The sequence below is a fragment of the Leptodactylus fuscus genome, chromosome 1 (genome assembly GCF_031893055.1).
Source record: "Leptodactylus fuscus isolate aLepFus1 chromosome 1, aLepFus1.hap2, whole genome shotgun sequence".
In the NCBI taxonomy this organism is placed as follows: Eukaryota; Metazoa; Chordata; class Amphibia; order Anura; family Leptodactylidae; genus Leptodactylus; species Leptodactylus fuscus.
Genome location: NC_134265.1, coordinates 61,306,816 through 61,327,871, shown reverse-complemented (window position 1 = coordinate 61,327,871; position 21,056 = coordinate 61,306,816). Strand labels below are relative to the sequence as shown.

At 41.1% G+C, this 21,056-nt stretch overlaps 1 protein-coding gene across 3 annotated transcripts in view; it reads right to left on the bottom strand.

Moving 5' to 3' along the window:
- The window catches only part of RASA1 (RAS p21 protein activator 1), a 43,839-nt gene that overhangs the window by 10,520 nt on the left and 12,263 nt on the right, over positions 1–21,056 (bottom strand). For 2 of the 3 annotated variants that reach the window (XM_075271062.1, XM_075271070.1), the window contains exons 2-22: positions 20,545–20,697; positions 20,070–20,209; positions 19,105–19,171; positions 18,001–18,118; positions 17,765–17,796; positions 16,897–16,949; positions 14,661–14,811; positions 13,310–13,388; positions 9,735–9,855; positions 8,647–8,803; positions 7,618–7,705; positions 6,899–6,976; positions 6,372–6,529; positions 4,666–4,742; positions 4,392–4,564; positions 3,684–3,843; positions 2,925–3,067; positions 1,608–1,723; positions 1,234–1,320; positions 876–943; positions 121–209 (exon numbers count right to left, since the gene is read on the bottom strand). In XM_075271062.1, coding sequence (XP_075127163.1) covers positions 121–209; positions 876–943; positions 1,234–1,320; positions 1,608–1,723; positions 2,925–3,067; positions 3,684–3,843; positions 4,392–4,564; positions 4,666–4,742; positions 6,372–6,529; positions 6,899–6,976; positions 7,618–7,705; positions 8,647–8,803; positions 9,735–9,855; positions 13,310–13,388; positions 14,661–14,811; positions 16,897–16,949; positions 17,765–17,796; positions 18,001–18,118; positions 19,105–19,171; positions 20,070–20,209; positions 20,545–20,697 — 2,308 coding nt within the window. Of the gene's footprint in view, positions 1–111; positions 210–875; positions 944–1,233; positions 1,321–1,607; positions 1,724–2,924; positions 3,068–3,683; positions 3,844–4,391; positions 4,565–4,665; positions 4,743–6,371; positions 6,530–6,898; positions 6,977–7,617; positions 7,706–8,646; positions 8,804–9,734; positions 9,856–13,309; positions 13,389–14,660; positions 14,812–16,896; positions 16,950–17,764; positions 17,797–18,000; positions 18,119–19,104; positions 19,172–20,069; positions 20,210–20,544; positions 20,698–21,056 lie in introns of all 3 variants that reach the window. The other variant, XM_075271052.1, reaches the window with a different exon arrangement.

Sequence of the window (21,056 nt, the reverse complement as noted above, 5' to 3'; positions counted from 1 at the left end):
AGGTGGTAGAGGAGAGCAGTGTGAATGAGTGCATATGGAAGGTCTGTCCATCATTAGATAACATATACAAACAAACACATAATATGCAATTATAAAGCTGTGCAAAAAAACTTGTCTTACTTTGGCTCCAAATTCAACCAAATTTGCTAAATTTTGTAAAGATTTGGCGACCAGCGTCAATGTTCTTGCTGCAGTTGGTGACGGAGAGTCTGGCAGAGTAGAGAGAGATGGAGGTTAACAGAAATAAAAAGAAGGATCAGCCCATGTTTAAAAGGGGGTTGTCCTGGTACCCCTCCCCCCCCACCCAAACTGTTCATCTGTTTATTGCCAAGGGAAGATGCTGTTGCTATTATTCAGAGTGGGAGTCTCTTACTTAAAGGAGAGGAGCTGTCCCGTTATAGACACATTCCCTTATCCAGGAGGACAGGGGATAAATGTCTGATTGCCAGGTCCCCCCAGTGATCAGGAGGTCTTGTGAATGGAGCACTAGTGCGCGACCTCCACTCTATTCACTTTCTATGGAAATGGTGCAATCAGAAAGATCATATGATCGCACATTTTATTCTCTTTTCCTTTGGGAGATATAATTAGCACATTCTGGATTCCATATTATCTAGTTATAGTGAGCAATAGTGGGACCTCCCTCACATTTTAGGACTATATCCTATCCTACTAATCCTACTAATATTATAAACAATCACGCAAAGGTGGCTGAACAGATTTCAATGGAATTTGGCACATCGTTACCGTAGTTTGTAACCTCGATCAACACATAGGCTACTTTTTATCCCGGTAAATGACATGGCTTCATGTCAAACAAAAAAATCCCCCAAAAACAACAACAATTGTGTGTGAATGGAATGGAGATACTATACCTGAGATGATATTGAACATCCTTGGATTAAGGATAGCGGGGCAGATTAATCTCAGAAAAACAAACCCACTGAAAATTGGACAAAAGAAAAAAAGGTTGGAGTTTTAAACAATTTATTGGTACATTGGTCATTCGATATTATAACTGGAAACATACTGTAAAAGACTGGTGGAAGAATCTAGTCTGCCCTTCTATTTGCTTTGTATAATGACCTTAGTTATTCTACACGAAAATTGTTCCTAAGGGTAGGTCAGCGATATCAAAGTCCTCAAAAATCCCTTTACGTTTTGTTTTTTGTTTTAAATCAAATATGCCTTTGATATAAATCATTTTTTGGTTGACTGCACAATGTTACTTACCTAACAACCCTCGTCCTCATTGTTGTATTAGAAGGCCACTTTTGCTGAACAGATCTCTGTAAGCACCCATATATATATCTTAAGGTTCTGGTAAAAGAAAGTGTGTGAGATGGTTATCTGTCTGCACACATCTTAAAGACATAACACATTTACAAAAATATAATATGGATAACCACAGCTTTGTCTTCGTCGTCGTTCCCCCCCAAACATGAAAAAACAAACATGACTATATGGCCTGTGGTTACCCGTAGATAAGGAAAGGATTACTGCTTCTGCTTGCTAGTGATGGACTACTGTACAGCCAACACAAGTGAACAAGCTACAGCCCGCAATAAATTTATATTTATCACTTAGAACAAAAACTTATGACTTACGGAGGAAGGATTTCTGCCGCCATAAAAATTTTTTCCACCAACTCTGAAAGTAAAGCTAAGAGATGGGCCAAATTAACATTCACATCTTCATTCTTCTCCAGCTTAGAGGGATTCAGCTGTAGGAACAGTAGATAGATATAGTGAATGAACGGTGAACATTTTTAACTGTTCCTATCTCAGATTTCATTTTGCTTCCCCCAATTTCAAACACTTTGTGTGTGTGTGTGTGTGTGTGTGTGTGTGTGTGTGTGTGTGACAATTTGTAGTTGCGGCACCACTAGATACCATATAACATTATTTGTCTGCGCATCTTGATTTAAATTGTTCCCCATGTGGTTAAATAAGAAAAGGTAAGACGCCTGGATAGGATTTAACTACATAAATATTGAGTACGCCTGTCCTAATCATTTGCAGAGCTGAAGTGGGATGTGCCAAGATTATTAAGAAGTGTACCCCTAAGTCTTGTACAATCCGTGCAATCCATCTCAGCGCACGGCCAGCTCTGCTACCTCTCCGGTGTATCAGAGCTGTGCACTCAACACTACTACATCTGAGATCGGACCAGAATGGAGACAGCTGTGGACTGATCTTAGACTCTGCCTCTTCCAGCAGAACCAGCATTGATTGGCCGAATGCTGTACTTCAGTATGGCATTCGGCCAATCAACGCTGGTCAATGCATTCCTATGGGAAAAAGTCAGCTCCCGCATATCGCAAGCTGACAGGGATCCCAATCAGATAGAGCCCCAAAGAGCTGTTTCAGTAACATTTCCACCTAAATAAAGCCAATCCCTAGCTAACCCTCCCAGTACATCTATCCCTGTCTCACAGTCACATAGTTCAGTCTCATATGACCCGGATATTAAATCCACTATTCGTATAAATTGGAGGTCACCTGATTTAGCCAGCCAATGGGTTTTTTCAATTTTTTTCACTGCCTCCGTTGTCGTAGTTCCTGTCCCACCTCCCCTGCACAGTTATTGGTGCAAATAAAGCACCAGGGAAGGTGGGAGGGGATTCAAATTTTTAGTGCGTTTGCCTCATGGTATTCGATTATAATCGAATACCTCGAATGGCCTGATATTCGATCGAATATCAATTCGATGGAACGCCATTTGCTCATCTCTAATCTTTAGTAATGTGTGATGTTTTGATCACTGTATAACATCCTTTTGGGAAGATGAAGCATTAAGCTTTACCCTATGATCTCTAGGTTGCTTGTATCACATACTGCACTACTACTGTATTACAGAAAATCCAGCATTTGAGCAGATAAATGTGATCAAGGCAGATCTTTTAATCGATAGAGCTTTCTTACCTCACACGACTGTTTACTGTCCATTATTTTTAAAATGGTGTCTTTCAGAGCATGGTGAACAAATGGAGTGGCAGTAGCTTTCATATATTGCTCCATGAGTGTACTTGCTAGCGTTGTTGCGCGGAACAGAGTTGTGGCTTCATCTATATTGTGGGAAAAGTTTAAAAAAAAAATAAAAAAATGAAATTTACATTTTTAAAAATCAATTTGCATTAGAAAGAATACCATGTTAAAAAATCGTAGAAGGAAAACCCCTGTGACAGTGATGGCGAACCGTTTAGAGACAGAGTGCCCAAACTGCAACCCAAAACCCACTAATTTTATCACAAAGTGCCAAAGCGGTAATTTAACCTTAATACTGTGCAGATCCATAATTGCAGACAATGAGGCTTTAACGAGCTTTCAATTATACAATCAACTTTGTACTGGATTTACATCACACAGATCTGTTTTATAGTGACCATGCAATGTTGTTATGACCTGTAACAATATCACGTCTGGTATAAAACAGATACTGTGTGATATAAACAGTTAAGGGGCTAACATTTTGTCCAAACTGCTCCACAGTGGCCACCCACACAGTACAATCTGCTCCACAGATCGGTGCCCATAGAGAGGGCCCTGAGTGCCACCTCTGGCACCCATGCCATAGGTTCACCATCATGGCCCTATGAAGTATAAATCTTTGACTCCTGCAGCACTTTTAATGTAAACAATCACTTGACTCAAGTAGATGCATAAAAATGAGGGGTTTTGTACCTTCCACGCTGATCTCTTTGTCATTTAGTGTTCGCAAAAGTAAATATTCCATTTTTTCATGGAGGAAAATGCGCAGTAAAATGCTAGCAAGTAGTGTTCGATCCTGTCCACATACATGTGACAATGCATTTACAACATGCAGTTCCTTCTGAAGTATAAGCTGCAAAAGAGACAAATGAAACAGGTTACAGAACCATACCTCGTGCAATGAAGGGGTTATATTCAGACCCCCTTTATTAATCTAAAAGGGGAGCTGTTAAAGGGGTTGTCCCACTATGGGCACTTATCCCCTTGTCCACAGGCAGTGTCTGCAGCCCCATAGAAGTAAATGGTGCACTGGTGCTGCATTCACAAGGATGCCTTTGGGGAGACTTTCGCTCCATCATCCTGATGACAGCAATCCGGCCCCTAGTGAATGGGCACTTATCCCCTATCCACAAGACAGGGGATGAGTGTCCATAATGGGAGACAACCCCGCTTTAAGTAAGAGGCTTTCACACAGAAGAGTAGCAACATCTGCTTCCCTTGGCAATAAACAATTGAACATTTGGTATGGGTGGGAGGGAGCAGGACAATATTTGTGGTCATTTCCTAGGACCTTTGGGTAATTAAGACTATGATCACAGCAGATGAACAAGTTTACAATCTAAAAGCTATATAATAAAGAACAGAGGAAAAACAAAAAATCCCTCAACTAAAGACTGGTACCTCTTTGAACTCGTTGTACTCTTCTTCGGGCATGATCTTCTCCATGGAGTACCTTGCCCGCACACGCAGGGACCCCGGCTCTATACCTTTCAGTGGTATGTGAGAGCTGAGTTGAAACCATTCATCTATTGCATGTCCTTTTTGCAATCGATTTAACTGGCAGCGCATAAACACTGGAGAACAAGAATTCAAGTCACATGTATGATTCCTAAACCGTCAACTAAGATATCTGTATAAGCAGGACACAATTCCAAAAATATAAGAGGCTACTCACATATGTCGGGATCTTTGCTTTTCTTCGTTTTGTTACTAAGGCTAATTTCAAATCTGTTTATATCGGTTGATAAATCACTACAAAACAGACGGAATCCAAATTTCAGAAACAGTTTCAGTCCTAAGAATTCAGTTTTATAGTTCTTTCTACTAATTTTTTTTCACTGTTTAAACTACCCAAGTTATGTGAATGTAGTAACCAAACATAAAAGGCTGGGGTCACAGATAACATACACACGGTGAGTAAGCCGCCACCACTCACATATGGTTAGCCCAATGTGATGTACAGAATCCAGCATAATAGATGCTGCAAATACAGTCCCTGCGACTTGAAAACCTGCGTAATAGGAATTTATGCTATGCTTTTCCCAGAAGCGTTCTACTTGCAATGCTGCTGCATATATAAACCCATTTTGGGGTCTCCGCACACAGACTACTGTTGATCAGACTTTTGTCATATCACAACGGCATGCCATAATTTAAAAAGCAAAAACAAACCAAAAACCTTGATGCTGAGACCGCACATTGTGTATATGAATGTCCTTGCTGCTGAAAACTTAGCACTTAAAAGAAAAAAAAAAAAAAAAAAAAACTACACAAGAAACAAACCCGAAGGACACACTTTTCCATGAATCCCTTTATGTGAATGGCCCCCATTCACTTGAATTGAATTTCATGTTGCTATGTGAAGTTCATTAAAAAAAAAAAAAAAAAAAAAAAAAAAAAAAAGGAAAAAGGAAGTCACATGGCCATTATTCACTATTGTGTAAATATATCTTTACAGCATACGGGTAAGAAGAAAGAATGGAATACGCAACGGAAGGGACTGGTTTTTTTTTCCGCCACAGAAATATTTCAGCTGTTTTGCCTAAGGCCCGGTTCACATCTGCGTTCAGGTTTTCGTTTGGGGAGTCCGCTTCTGGACTCTGAAACCTATGCACATTGAAAATCTGTTACCTCCAGAACTATAATGGGGTCCGTGTGGTTTCCGAACGATTCATGTGGAGAGAAAAGTGCTGCTTCCAGCACTTTCCTCTCTGCATGTTTCGTGCAGACACCGAGAGGAAACCACACGGACCCCATTATAGCCTATGGGGTCCTCGTCTTTCCTAGAGGTAAACACTTTTTCATGCGTATAGGTTTCCTTTTGGAGGGTCCTCAAGTGGACTCCCTGAACAGAAACCCAAACACATGTGAACTGCACCTTATCAGCCTGAAAAAAACGATCTGGGTGTCAGTTGTGTAACTGTTTGGAATCCTTTTTGTACCAAACCTTTTTTTTTTCCCTCTTAAAACTGTTTGCAAGCGAACAGATATCAGACGCAGATGTGACGCCAGCCTTACCCTAGAAGTGTTGTCCAGGATTTCGATAATGATGCTGTAGCCTTACCAAATGCACCCCCCAGTGGATCAGCTGAGAGCACAACACAGAGCAAACAGCCTCTGCCACTTGAATGGGAGTGCTACAGTAACCCAGCAGAGTCACTATATGGCGTACACACAGGGCATCATTATCAGATTCCTGGAAAACGCCTTTAATAAAGAAGTTGATGGTGTTAAAGTTTACAACCCGTGTCATATGGATGTATTTCACTGCATGCTGCTGCAGACAATAGCAGACCCTCTTAGCACCTGTTAAGTCGCCAGACACCAAAAAGGACACCACTAAACAGTGCAGTACGAATATATAAAAAAATGAAAACTTACTCAAAGAAAAATTCTTCTGACCAAACAGGATTTTGGCCCTCTCTGGCGTGTGTCTTTGCTACCTGTACACTATTCAGGTAAATATTACAATAAGGACTAGTGAAATGTTTGACAGGGAGCTTGTGAGCTTCTTCTATGTGCAAATGAAGACTGCTGACCTAGAGAAAGGAAAAAAGATAAAGCCGGTAAAGATTCCAAATGTCTGCACAGTAACATGCTTTCTTGGTAGGCAATTTTTCGATATATTGTACATTACTCCTATGCATTCAAGTCCCCCATAAGGAATGGCTACCAAAAGAAGCAGCACAATGTGGTAATGAAACCATATGCATCCCACAGGGGCAGATATATATGAAGTATTTGCATGGGAGATGGCGTGACAACGTGCATGCTCGACCACTTCTCCAAAAAAACAATTGCTCATTGCGATAACTGTGGTACAACTTGCACTAGTATGGTACGGTAGGAAGATTTCCATTATGTAGGCAGCATACATTCATGAAAAGATTTACTCCAGAAAGACAAACCTGTCTAAGCCGTTTATTAGAAGAGGCTTGCGTTGTTTTTCGTAAGCTGCAAAATGCCTGAAGACTTTTCATCCAATCCTAAAAAGACATGAAGAAAATGGAGAATACTCTGAGCAGATTTGTACTTGCACTTCGTATACACATAAGCTTTGAATTATAAATTAGAAAACACAAGCAATACTTTAGAAAATCCAGTGAACATTTTTGGCTGTGGAACCTGCACGAAAAAACAGAGGCACTTTTTTTCTGTAAGCTGAAAATATCTTTTTTTTCTATTGAGAACAATAATAAGCAGATTACGGCTGAGGCCCCACGTTGTGGAAACACTGCTTTTTTTGTTGTAGATTTTGCTGTGGTTTTTTTGAGCCAAAGCCAAGAATTGGAAATATATAGAGGACGTTCTTACACCCCTCCACTCCTGGCTTTGGCTTAAAAAAAAAAAAAAAAAATTTGCAGAAAATCTTCAATTAAAGGCGGTTTTTCAGTAACAGGGCCTTAAGGAGGAGTATCATTACTTTCTTATAATGCAGTGGAGTCGGTAGGCCAAACCACCGACTCCTGCTCTGAACTATTCATCTAATAATAAAAAAAAAGCGTATAAGAAAAATAAATCATTTTATTCTGGAGACGGAGTCTAACTTTTTCCCTTGACTTTGACTCCACACAGTCTGGTTTTCTTGTGTTCACTCTCAAAATCCACGTGCACTATACAAAATTACCTCAGCTTGTTCTGGAGTTTCCCCAGCAAAGTAGAATATGTAATGCTCCTCACTAAAGTGCTGAACTACAATTTGGAAACAGTTTGGCCTGAAAGAGAAACAAGACACTTTATGCACATAAGATCCGCAATAAGGCAATATGAAAACATGTTTAGAGCTTAGACATTTTGGAAAAACCACCTGTTATTGTCCACAAGACTGCAACTGAAATGACGCATTACATATGTAAACCAAAAGACGCCCACCCTGAACCTCTAACATGGAAAGTAGTTCCTCAAAGTGAAAACGCACACATTTATGGACGTGATATGTAACGGGAATGATGTGGACAACAGTTAAATAAGCAACAGAGGGCACATACTGACAAAACTGAAACGGGTTCTCAGCTGTGGACTGTAACACAAAGCTTGCATGACCTACTTTGAGTGCGATCTACTGCAGAGCTCTAGTGCAGCTGCTTCTAACCTCTTAAAAGCAGAAAAAATCAAAATGACAGCCAAATAACATCTGCCAGTTATGCATCTCCGGAAAAGGACATGCTGCTGGTTTAGGGGGTCGAAATCTGGTGTCATGTTTCCTTGAAAGAAGCTTTCAATTAAAGTAGAACCATGTGCACAGACAGCCTGAAAGATGGCATACAGTACAAGAGAGCAGATACTTTGTGTATTTCCATATGGCGTCTTTCTACAGCCCCCTCGTAATATGTGAGAAAGTGTATTTCAGAAATGCATAATCGCAACGTTTCAGAATCGAGGCCTTTCCCAGGCTGCATATGCTGAAACATGGCTGTTCTGTGCCTTTGTGTTCCACAATAAACCGAGCTGTGATACGGTTGTGTGCATAAGCCCTCGTTTTCATTTGCTGCGAGGTGTACAGTAGGTGTACACACAGATTCCCTGATGTAAGACACTCACCAATAACTTCTGCTGATGTAGCAGCTTTAATCCCAACCCAAGCAAATCTTTTCAGGAGAAAGAGTAGGAGAAAAGAACATCCAAACAAAAACGACATTTGGTTGGAGCCTCTCACCTGCCAAACAGACTGTCATGGACTACATAGACAGAACACACACTCAAATCAATTAATCCTTTGGGCTTTGTCGCACGCTTTTCACTTTCAAAAAAAATAAGCTGGGCGTCATTACCCTCTAAGATAAAATACAAGTTCTTCCACCGTTTGCCTTTACCTACAAAGAAGAAAACATACAAAGCATGTTAGCCGAGAGCTGATGTATCCTATGTCTCTTCCAAATATGTACAAGAACTCTGACACACACATATTCCTAAGATTATGGTAACACAGGACACATACGCTGTGGAATTTAAACCATGGTCTTTTTTATGAAGGAAAAAAAAAATATATAAATAAATATATATATATATATATATATATATATATATATATATATATATATATATATATATATATATATATATATATATATACACACACACACACACACACACACACACACACACACACACACAAGGCTGCCCATCACACGACCAAACATCGCTGTGTTGCGCTGTGATTGCTTCAGTCATGTTAGTGAACGAACTGGCGGCCAAAGTCACAGTGATTGGACCTATACTAAAGGACGCAATAGTAAAGAAACAGATGGGACTGAGATTAGCACGTCTGTGGCCCTAATCCCAAACCCCAGCAGTATGAGGGCATGCTGGGATTTTGGACCTGTTGCTTGGGTTTGGAAAAAAAAACAAAAAAACTTTAAAAAGACCATTATAGATTAATACATTCATCTCTAGAGAGGAGCGAACACTGTTCGGATCAGCCGATCCAAACAGCACGCTCCCATAGAAATGAATGGAAGCACCTGTGATGCTGACTTTGCTGGCGGCCGACCGGCGTCACAGGTGCTTCCATTCATTTCTATGGGAGCATGCTGTTTGGATCGGCTGATCTCTATTCATCTCCAGTCTTGAAAAATCCCCCCAAATCCTCATATCTGTAATAAAAATTCCCAGCTTCAAAAAGGAAATAAAAAAAAGACTCCCTCCGCACAATAATCATTGCCATGTACAAGAAACTACAAGACCTGGTTATAAGTCAGACAAATCTAACAATATCCAGGTGTAAATCTTCTCTAATATACTCACTCTTCTTTAAGAGATAGCCTTTCTTCACAATGTTTTTATAAAAAGCATCCTTCGTTTTTCGCCTGATTGTGTTGTATATTTCTTTCCCATCCACAAGATCGTTCAGTACTTGCTCCTGATGCTGCCAAAGAATTGCAAAAAATTAAGCAAGTGGGATTATAAAGGTACAATGACATTATGTGAGCGGTCCACGACTTGCATTTTTAGCAGTGTTCGTCTCTATGGGCTCTATCTGGAGTGTGAAGACTAAGCTGCCATGTTGTGTGCCCTACACTGTACACAAAATAGAGAAGACTCTGCTCCATAAGGCAGTCACTCAGAAGCATCAGCAGAAACATATAGGACATTACAGAGAAGTACGGACATGTATTAATGAATAAAACACTGAGTGAGACATGCCCTCCATGGACACATTCATTTCATATACAAGAATGGGCACCAAAACAAACACGACCTGTTCCGATTTTTGTCTTGAGCAAACAGCCCCTAACACAGGGACCAGTGATAAAACAAGGGGGCATGTATTGTGTCCATAAGAAAAAAGGGATTTTTGTATTCACCATAAAATCCATTTCTCAATGTTTTCACTGGGGGACACAGTGGGTATTAGTGCGATCGCTAGGAGACTCGACACTAGTAGAATGTATTGCCGCGAGTTGGCTCCACCTCCAGGCAATACCCTCTCACAGACACTGTGCTAATCAGAATCACACAACCTAAGGAGATAAAAAAGGAATATGGAACCAACATGTCCTGAACCCGAAAAGAACCAAAAAAACCCGAATGCACAGGAACAAACATAATAACTAGGGTGGGATCTGTGTTCCCCAGTGAAAACGCCGAGAAATGGATTTTACGGTGAGTACAAATATCCCTTTTTCTCGCCTTATTTTCACTGGGGGACACAGTGGGATGTCCGGAAGCACTACCACAGCCATGTGGAATCACCTAACGCTCAGCTGCTTGCAAAACCTTGCGACCCAAACTACATTGGCAGAAGCCACAGGATGGATCTTGTAAAATTTTGAAAAGGTGTCGATGGAGGCCCAGGTGGTAGCCTTGCAGACCAGGTTGTCAGTAGCCTGATGCCAAACAGCCCAGGAAGCACCAACAGCTCTTGTGGAATGAGCGGTCACGCAGAAGGGCAGGACCTTACCCTTAAGCCGATAGGCTTCCTTAGTCACATAACTAATCCATTGCGCAACGGAAGTCTTGGAGGCAAGCAAACCCTTCTAAGGGCCCGAAAGCATCCGAGCTCCAAAAAGGGTGAGTGCACAACAAATAGATCCTAACTGCCTGGATAACATCCAAGCAGTGAAGGACGCTTTCATGTGAATGCTTGGGGTCTGGACAGAAGAGAGGAAAAAACAATGTCCTCGCTGATGTGGAAGGAGGAGACTACCTTAGGAAGAAAGGACAGAGATGGACGGAAGACAATCTTATCTTTGTCGATAATGATAAAGGGGGCTACCGTAAAAAGAGAAGCTAACTCAAAGACCCTACAAAAGGTGGTGATAGCTATCAGGAAAGCAACCTTCCAGGGCAAGAGACTAAGAAGGATATCCCGCAAATGCTCGAAGGGAGGAGCCTGAAGTACCTCTAAGACAAGGTTAAGATCCCATGGTTCCAAGCATGGTCGGTAGGGTGGAACACAATGCGCCACTCGCTGTAGGAAGGTTTTCACTGGAGGCCAGAACACAAGGGTCTTCTGAAAAACAATAGAGAGAGCAGAGACCTGTCCTCTAAGGGAATAAAGACCCAGACCTTGGTCCAGGTCAGACTAAAGAAAAGCCAGAATCCTGGGAATGGAAAAGGAAAGAGGATAGAATTTGTTGCTCTCACACCAGTGGAAATAAACCTTCCAAGAGCGATGGAAAATTTTTGCCGACTGAGGTTTTCGGGCATGCTCATGGTTTGGGTAGCTGGCTCCAAAAAACCATGACGCCTCAAAACCTCAGCTTCAACAGCCATGCCATTAAACTCAGCTGAAGTAAGGTGGGGTGGAACAGAGGACCTCGAGACAGAAGGTTGAACTGCAGAGGAAGAGGCCAAGGAGAAACTGCCAACAGAAACATAAGATCTGTGTACCAGGCCCGATGGGGCTAATCTGGAGCTACCAAGATGGCCGGAAGCCCCTTGCTCTTGAGTTTCTTGAGGACGTGAGGGGGAAGAGCAAGAGAAGGGAATAGGTACAAAAGGCAAAAGCCTGCCCTGGAAACGAAGAGAGCATCGGCAGCGATGACTCGAGGTTCCAGAGACCTGGCCACATAACAGTGTAGCCTGTGGTTCAGGCGGGAGGCGAAGAGGTCGACATCGGGCGTGGCCCAGCAGCAGCACAGCTGAAGAAAGATCTGCTGATGGAGTGGGTCGAGAAACTCAACTTAGGTAAACTGCCACCCAATTGTCCACACCTGGAATGTGGACAGCAAAGAGAGCTGGAAAATGGTGATCCACCCAAAAGAGAGAACGGGAGGCCTCCTGAAAAGCTGCACGGCTCCTGGTGCCCCTTTGATGGTTCAAGTAGGCAATTGTGGTGGAGTTGTCAGTCTCGACTATGACCAGACGTCCTTGGAGGTGGGAGGTCCAATTAGATAACGATAAAAAGATGGCCCTCAGTTCTAGCAGACTGATAAGTAGGGAGGACTCTTTGTAGCACAGGCCCTGAAAAGTCAAAGTACCGAAGACTACTCCCCAGCCAGAGAGGCTAGCAACTGTGGAAATCACCTGCCAACGGAAGGGAAGGAAGGACTTTTCCCGAGATATTCCTGGGGATTGGAGCCACCAAAGGAGCTTTCGACGAACCTGAGAAAGCAGAATCAGTCGGTTGAGGGTAGCTAGAGATCGATTCCAGCGGGCCAGAATCGCCAACTGTAGTGGGCAGGAATGGAACTGAGTGAAAGGGACGCACGTATGAGCTCCTGCACAGCAGCAGATATAGATGTACCTGGCTGATAGTCCATGTCTGAGTCAGAGACGTCCCCAGGAGAAGCAGACCGAGTAGGGGGAGACAGGGATCCACCTGTCAGAGTGGAGCCGCGAGCTGAGGCCCAGGATTGCCCAGGTGGAGAGGAGGACTGTGATTTGTAGGAAGATTCACCCATACACTGTAAATACTTACCAGCCTGGCGATCCACATGGAAGTTGGGTCACCGGCTATCCAGCCGCAGATGCAGCAATTGGGGACAAGTGACCGGCGAGGTGCTCAATTGAGCATTGCGTCCACAGGGAGTGCGACTAGTATAGCGTACATATCTATCTCTTATGCACACTAGGTTCAAAACTGATTAGCAATAGTGTCTGACTGTATTGCCCAGAGGTGGAGCCAACAAACTTTTTGTACTACTAGTGTCAAGTCTTCTAGCGGCCGTGCTAATACCCACTGTGTCCCCCAGTGAAAATTAGGTTAGAAATAATGGATCAGTGTGCTAGCCATTTAAAACCATAGCTAGCAGACTGACAAAGCAGAAGTTTATATGCATGGAGCCCAAATTTTATTTCTAAGATTTAATGGCATATCATTCACTTTTAACACTTACACACACTATGCATGTAATGCATAATTTCAGTAACCTTACCTGTACAGGAACGGGCTCTTTAAGATAATAGCCTTCAACAATTTGTTCTTTCCGGTAGTGCTCTATGATATCATCAATTCTGTGTAGCACAAGAAAAAAAAACATAAGTCAAACATATGTATTCAATAGGAATAGATAAAATTATTAAACCACAGAGACTGATGGAATAAAGAGGACAACTTCACAAGGGTGATGTAATCTTCCATGGTAGCATCTTGCCAATTCACATGGGACCTTACTATAGGTATATTGTAAGTAATAATGGGCAAGTGTGGGGCTTGAGTAAAAAAAAAAAAAAAAAAAACAAAACATAAAAATAATAGATGGGTGGGCACTCCATTTAGAATATAGAGGGGGCACTTAATTGTTACCCCTGTGTTTACTGAAATCCTACAGCAACCCAAATGCCAGCCATGTTATATTTTGTTTGCAAGCTAAGTATCCATGTATCCAGACAAGAAGTTTGTCCTTTTTTTCTAATCCACTAATTTTGTCTTTAGATTTTTATTTTTTTTTGTATTAAGTGTAACTACACCATAAGGATCAAAGAGAGAATAACGTAATATAGGGTGTAGGCTGCACTCCTTGGAAGGTGTGAAGATAGGGTCCCACCCCTTACATCCAAGTAAAATAACGGATCTTACACTGTAGTGGATTTTTATGAGACTAATTTGTGTTATTACTTAACACACATTTGGACACAGAGCAGTATGACATTTCGGCCTATACGGGCTTCAGCAGACTCTTGGTCCAATAAGCCTGTAGAGTGAGAAGCGCCAGGGTATATTTGGGTAGACTGCAACATGCCAGTAAATATTATGTGTAAGAATACACATACATATTGTGTGTGTGTGTGCGCAAATATATATATATATATATATATATATATATATATATATATATATATATATATATATATATATATATATATATATATATATATCACAAACTGAAGGTATATCTTAATTCCAATGACAGTTTTCAGGCAGAATTTGCCTGAAGTACAAGTATGATTATTAATTTTTCTGTTAACTGAAGAAATATCAGCTAAAGGAAAAAATGCCTCATACTGAGGCTGATTTCAGATGCAATATGAATCTGATCTTGAGATGAAATCCGCCTCAAAAGCAACTCCAAATTCCTCTGTCCTATTCTCAGTAGTGGCATAGTTTCAGAAGGCGGACGCCATGATTAGAAAGCATTGACATCACCTATCAATGGATACAGTAGTTTTAGTAAGTGGTCCCATTGCTACATCCCTCAAATATTTCTCTTTGTTTTTTTCGCATTACTTTTTTTCCTACAATACATGAAGAAATATAAAATTTCAAACATTCTATCAATCTGTTACCTGTTATAGTACCGACCTCCCATCATAAATTGATTGTTTGGTGTTGGACAGATCTTAAATCGCTGTATGTTTTCATTCGTGCGGAAATATAAAGAATAATCTCCCGGAGTATTGTCCGATGGCCTCACCAAGAAGCTGCTGATCTGGCCAACTGTGAAAGACCAAAGTGTGGAATTAGTTTACATGTATAATAAACTGCAAGGTCAGTAATAGCAATTTATTTTTTATAGGTTTTTATAACCAACTGTAAAAAAGAAAAAAAAAAACAAAAAAAAAAAAAAAAAAAACTGAAATTTATCAGATCCCCAGCGGGGGAACACAGTGGCTCAGTGGTTAGCACTGCAGCCTTGCAGCACTGGAGTACTGGGTTCAAATCCCGCCAGGAACAACATCTGCAAAGAGTTTGTATGTTCTCCCCGTGTTTGCATGGATTTCCTCTCATTCTACAAAGACATACTGATGGGGGAAAATGTACATTGTGATCTCTATATGGGGCTCACAATCTACATTAAAAAAAAAAAAAAAAAAAAAAAAAAAAAAAATTAGCAGCTCCCCCTAGGGAATTTGAACATGTAAACACACCCATGTTAGGGTATAATAACAGTGATATGGGAAGTCCAGAAGTCTTCAATAGGCTCCTGGCTTTCGCGACAACTGAATCCTGCCCTGATATAGTGTTGTGGGGGTGTACCAGTCAGTTTACAGATGGCAGACGCCATTAAAATTATAAACGCCATGATCACCGACGGTCATGCACTATTGACAGCAGTATCTGCTGTATAACACAGCCACCAAGTTACACATTGTTCCAGCATATATACAATGTATACCTACGACAGATTTGAATAACAGATTTTTATATCCTTTATTATTTTAACCCCTTAACACTAAATTCTGTGAGTGGTGTAGTTTCCAAAATGGGGTCAATTTTGAGGGTTTCCATTGTAGAGGCTCTGCAAATGCGACATGGCACCTGAAAACTATTCTAGCAAAATCCAATATCCAAAAGCCAAATAGCGCTCTTTCCAGTCTGAGCCCCACAATGTACCCCTACAGCAGATTACAACCACATGTGGAGTTTTGCCGTGTTCAGGAGCAATTGGGTAACAAACTTTGCAGTGATTTTTCTCCTTTAACTCCTTGTGAAAAGGAAAGCTTTGGGAATAAAGTGACATTTTAGTAATCTTTCATTTACATATGCCAAAGTTAATAAAGTCTGTAAAACAGCTGTGGGGTCAAAATGCTCACTATACCACTAGATAAAGGGTGTACACCCTTGAGGGGTGTCGTTTCCAAAATTGGGTTACGTTTGGGGAGATTCCACTGTACTACTACTTTAGGGGATTTGCAAATGAGACATGCCATCTGAAAACTATTTCAGCAAAATCTGCTTTTCAAATACCCAGTGGAAACTTGGAAAAATTAGCAATTTTTTCATAAATGCATACTATATTAATCAAAGTTTACCATTAACATGATGAGCAATGTGTCACACTAGTTAAGCTTCTCAAGGTTATTGCCATAGAAATGGACACGTCGGTTTTGTAGAATGCGGCCTGGTCCTTAAAGGGGCTCTATCAGAAAAAGTATGCTGTATGATCCCCACATATGCCTGAAAAGCCTTTAAAAAGGCTATTCCGGCACCGCTAATCTTATTTTACCCCTCCGTTTTAAAACCCCCCTCTAAAAACGATTATTCAAATTATACTTACCGTGCATGCTGGGCGGTCCTGCACTGACCGACGTTATCTTGCTGTCACGCCTTCCTCTTTTTTTTTTCCAGCAACATCCTCCTGTCCTGGCTCTTCCCCGCCTTGCGAACGTCTTCATTCCGTACTGTGAACTTCTTCATTCCGGAAGAAAAGATGATGAAGGTGTGGAAGAGCGAGGATAGGAGGGCGTCGCTGGAAGAAGAAAGAAGAGGAAGGCGTGACAGCAAGATGACTTCGGACAGTGCAGGACCGCCCAGTGTGCACGATAAGTATAATTTGCATATATGTTTTTAGGGTATTTTAAAACAGGGGAGGGGTTAAAATAACATTAGCGGTGCCTGAATAGCCTTTTTTAAAAATTTGCTGATAGAGCCCCTTTAAGACAGTTTTTGACTGTCATTGATGGGTTAAAAAAAAAAAGTTCTGTGTAGTCAAACTCAAAGTAAAATTATTAAATCAATGAATGCTCTCTGATAAATGCTACACTCGCAGCTCATTCAGTAAACTGAAAAACCTGAATGTACCTGTCATGAGTAGATTATACGCCTCCTGCTTGTTGATTTTCCCATGGAACCAACTTAAGAAAAGCAAAAACAGCAGAGTTAGATAGCGCTAAGACCATCTGATCTGAAAGCAAACCATTATCTGTGCTTAAAATTCCCTCTTAAAACATTTCTGCAATGAGGATCATAATATCACAGATCACATGAAAATTTTGGTTTTAAAAGGGAATTTTAAATCAAGGAAAGAGCGATGAATTTAGGAGTATAAACATATGACCCTGCTTCAAAAACTGGAGAAGGGGTTAAATCTGTCACATGGGTTTATGGAATCTTACAGAAATCACTGACCTGAGACCCTGAGAACTGATAAGAACCTGGAATTGTTTACATGGTTTCTACCAATAGCTAATAACCCTCTACCCCCCCTTCCTCCCTTTTGTATATAAATATGCATCCTTCAGAAATGGTTTTTAAATTTACTTGAGAAAGGCGTTTCGAAACGTTGTAATCTGTCATCATTATTAGTTAGCCATTAAAAAGGTATCAACTACTGAAGACTATCAAGTTTGTTTGTTTGTTTTTGGTTATTTATATCGGACAGATGTAGTCAGGGGAAGAAACTTACAGATGCCTGATCATTTTTTTATCCCTGAGATAAGCCAACACCTGTGGTGCCTGGTGGGAACTTACTCTACTCTTCCTACTGATAACACAAGTAGCCAAACCAAGTGTACACACCAGTCAGCAGGAATAGCTGGGGATAAACAAGTGTTCAGCTGACTGCTACTGAAGATGTACAAGAAGATATTAAATGGAGGCTACAAACAGTTACAAGATAATTTAGGGAAAGGAAAGCCAAATCCTGAAAACCAAACTTAAAAATGCTTACGTCTTGCCTTCATGTGGATCCTCTTCTCTGCCCTAAGAGGGGAAAAAAAAAGAAAAAAAAAAAGAAAAAAAAAGTTAAAACCAATATATTCCGTGAAAATGACATCTACCATAAATTAACCCGATGTGAGAATCAATCTGTCTAAAGCATCAACAGTCTAGAAACAGACAAACTTTCACGCCAAAACATAACTTCAATTACGAATGTTAAACAGGATGGAAACCATATTTACTGACCACTTCATTCACCAAATCTTCAACTATAAGTCCTTGTTCATTAGTGCGCAGGTTGGTGACCCACATCCATCCATCTTCTAATTCATTATGGACAATAAACATATCTCCTTTCAAGAAGCTGCAAAAACATGAACAGGGATATCTGTAATCTCTGCAGTGTATGTCAGACTTGGTAATTTCAAGGGGTCACCCAGCTTTTTTACCCCTTCCCGACATTCGCCGTACTAATACCCAGTAGGGGAGTCAAAAGCAGAAAAAGAAAAATCAAACATTGCCTATGATGGGGTTAAAGACAAGCCATCAGTTTTAGATGGGTGAAGCACAGACTCATCTCCACTGATCAGTTGTCTGGAGTCCCTGCACAGAACACTACACTTACCATAGCAGCTACTTTTGGTAATGCAGAGTCATCCCATTTAAGTGAATGGGACAGTGCTCCAATACCAAAAATAGCCACTACAATAGAACATAGATTGACGGCAGAAAAAGGCCACACGGTTCATCTAGTTTGCCCTTTATTTCCATTTTATCTCAGGATAGACATTTATCCCAGGCACGCTCAAATTCACTTATTGTACATTTCCCAGGAGCGAAGTACAGTGTTGTGAGTGGGTGTTACACCACTACCGCTAGCATAGATTGTAAGCCCTCGCGGGCAGGGCCCTCTACCCCACTGTGCCAGCCGATCACTGTTAGTATTATATTTACCTGTATATTCTGTGTATTGTATGTAACCCCCAAATGTAAAGCACCATGGAATTAATGGTGCTATATAAATAATAATAATAATAATAATAATAATGCAAATAGTGCAGAAGTCATAGTGCTTGTGTGGCAAACAATTCACTTTCCATAGAGGTGGAGCTATGCTCAATTCCAGTGGTGAAATATGAAGTATCACGGCATTGGCTGCAGCAGTACCCTGGAGCTTAATGTAAGTCATTGCTGAGGTCTAGTAAACAAATCCTTGTGGGGGGGGAGATAGGAGCAAAGGGGCTTCCAACAAGATTTTCTCATAACAATTTCTGGCACTGGGCTATGTATTGAGCAATGCTATGTAATAGACAATGTACAGAGAAATAGAAGCCTCGTGTATTTTTATACCTGATTTCATCAGTTTCTGGAACTTTAGTATAAGGAAGAATGGCACGTACTCTTCTCCTATCTTCCACTGGCTAACAGAATAAAAAAAAAAAAAAAAATTAAATAGTAGCTACAGTAACAGTCACAATTGTTATTGCCACCACACATGGGCCATCAAAAATTATTAGGTGCAGCAACCTTCAACTTCGAGGGGTTGTCCAGCATCAAATAAATGTTACTGTTTGTATAATGAAAGGTTCTACAATATTCCCATATACTTTCTATATCAATTCCTCAGAGTTACTGTTAATCTATTTACTTCCAGTTGATACAAATCCACAGTCAATAGGCGATACACAGGAGCAGTACCCTGGAGCAAAATGTAAGTCATTGCTGCCGTGTAGGGGGAAATGGAGCAGCAAAGGGGCTTCAAACTATGTTTTCTGTTGTAACGATTTATAACAAGTCTATAGGTGATACACAGGTGATGGGTGATACACAGTCGATGGGTGATTGATAGGAGCAGTACCCTGGAGCATAATGTAAGTCATTGCTGCCGTGTAGGGGGAAATGGAGTAGCAAAGGGGCTTCAAACTAAGTTTTCTGTTGTAAGGATTTATAACAAGTCGATAGGCGATACAGTCGATGACCATGTGATGATACACAAGTGCACAGCTCATTACAGTCGCAGCACAGTAATCCGAGCTCTCTTGTATTGAGCTGTGCACCTTTGTGGCCGCGACCATTGACTGATTTTTATTCCATGAAAAAAAAAAAAAAAAAAAAAAAAAAAAAAGATGACAAGCAAGCAGAGATCTAGGAATCCATGAGGAATTGATATGGAAAGTATATTGGAAAACTGAATAACTTTTGATTATACAATAATAACAATATTTACATGCTAAAATTGGACAATGGGCTGTGTAAATCCAGCCTAAGAAGGTCAACAATCCCTGCCTCCCCTCGAGAAATTCTGATGGTCTGACTTGCCTCTGGTGGTGCCACAGGAAAAAGGAGTTTTTCTTCTTTCAGTAAACAAGACACATGACTATAGTAGCCTATGAGATCAGAAAGTGAAGAAAACCGTCTCCCTCCAATGTAAAAGTCCCCACACATTGCTATGATCCTGCAATAATATGAAGAAAAGAGATTAGAAATATTGGCATCCATAAAGCATCCATATCCGCATGGGCATCAGAAACCTGCATTGAGGGTTTCATGACATTTGACAAACCTTGGCTGAACTCTAATAGACCCCATTAAAAGACAATGACATTTGACGTTTAAAGTCAGGATCCGTTTTACGGTGAAACCCATACAAGGACACGATTATAAATGGACGCCATGTCACCAATGTAAATAGTTGTGGCCTCTGGTTTTCTTTATTCCTCACATAACACAATGTTTTTACAAAAGCCACTAACCCCCCCCCCCCCCTCCCCCCGAGGTTTAGAGCTTTACCTGAAATGGGTGACCACATTTGTTTTACTGAGAAAAGACAGCACAAAAGACCCCGGCCGCCGATCACTCTCCCTGATAAGGTAGCTTCCAGTCCTCCCAGCCTGGTAAAGGCGCTCTTCTGCAATGGTTCGGTCCAGCTTTCCATGATACCACCTGAGGAGAGACAGCAAAAGGGTCAACGTCTTTCAAATACACGGCCACGAGACAGCCTGCCCCCTCCCTAGTTATGGTATGGTAACGCTTTAGCAAAGTAGTACCCAGCACTACTGAAGTTCAGCATCCTGATCCTTCTCTCAATGGGGGTAACAGTCAGAACCCCCTCCCCATGCACATTAGGAAGTCAGCCAAGGCCAAAGAAAATGGCAGCTACAACCATCTAGAGGCAGCATACAGCCCGACATGCCCACTCCATATTGTAGCCACCACAGCAGGCTCTTCCCTTGTGACAACTATTTTATGCATCTAAAATGCTGCCCTCTATTGACCACACGGTTTAATAATAAACTATTTTC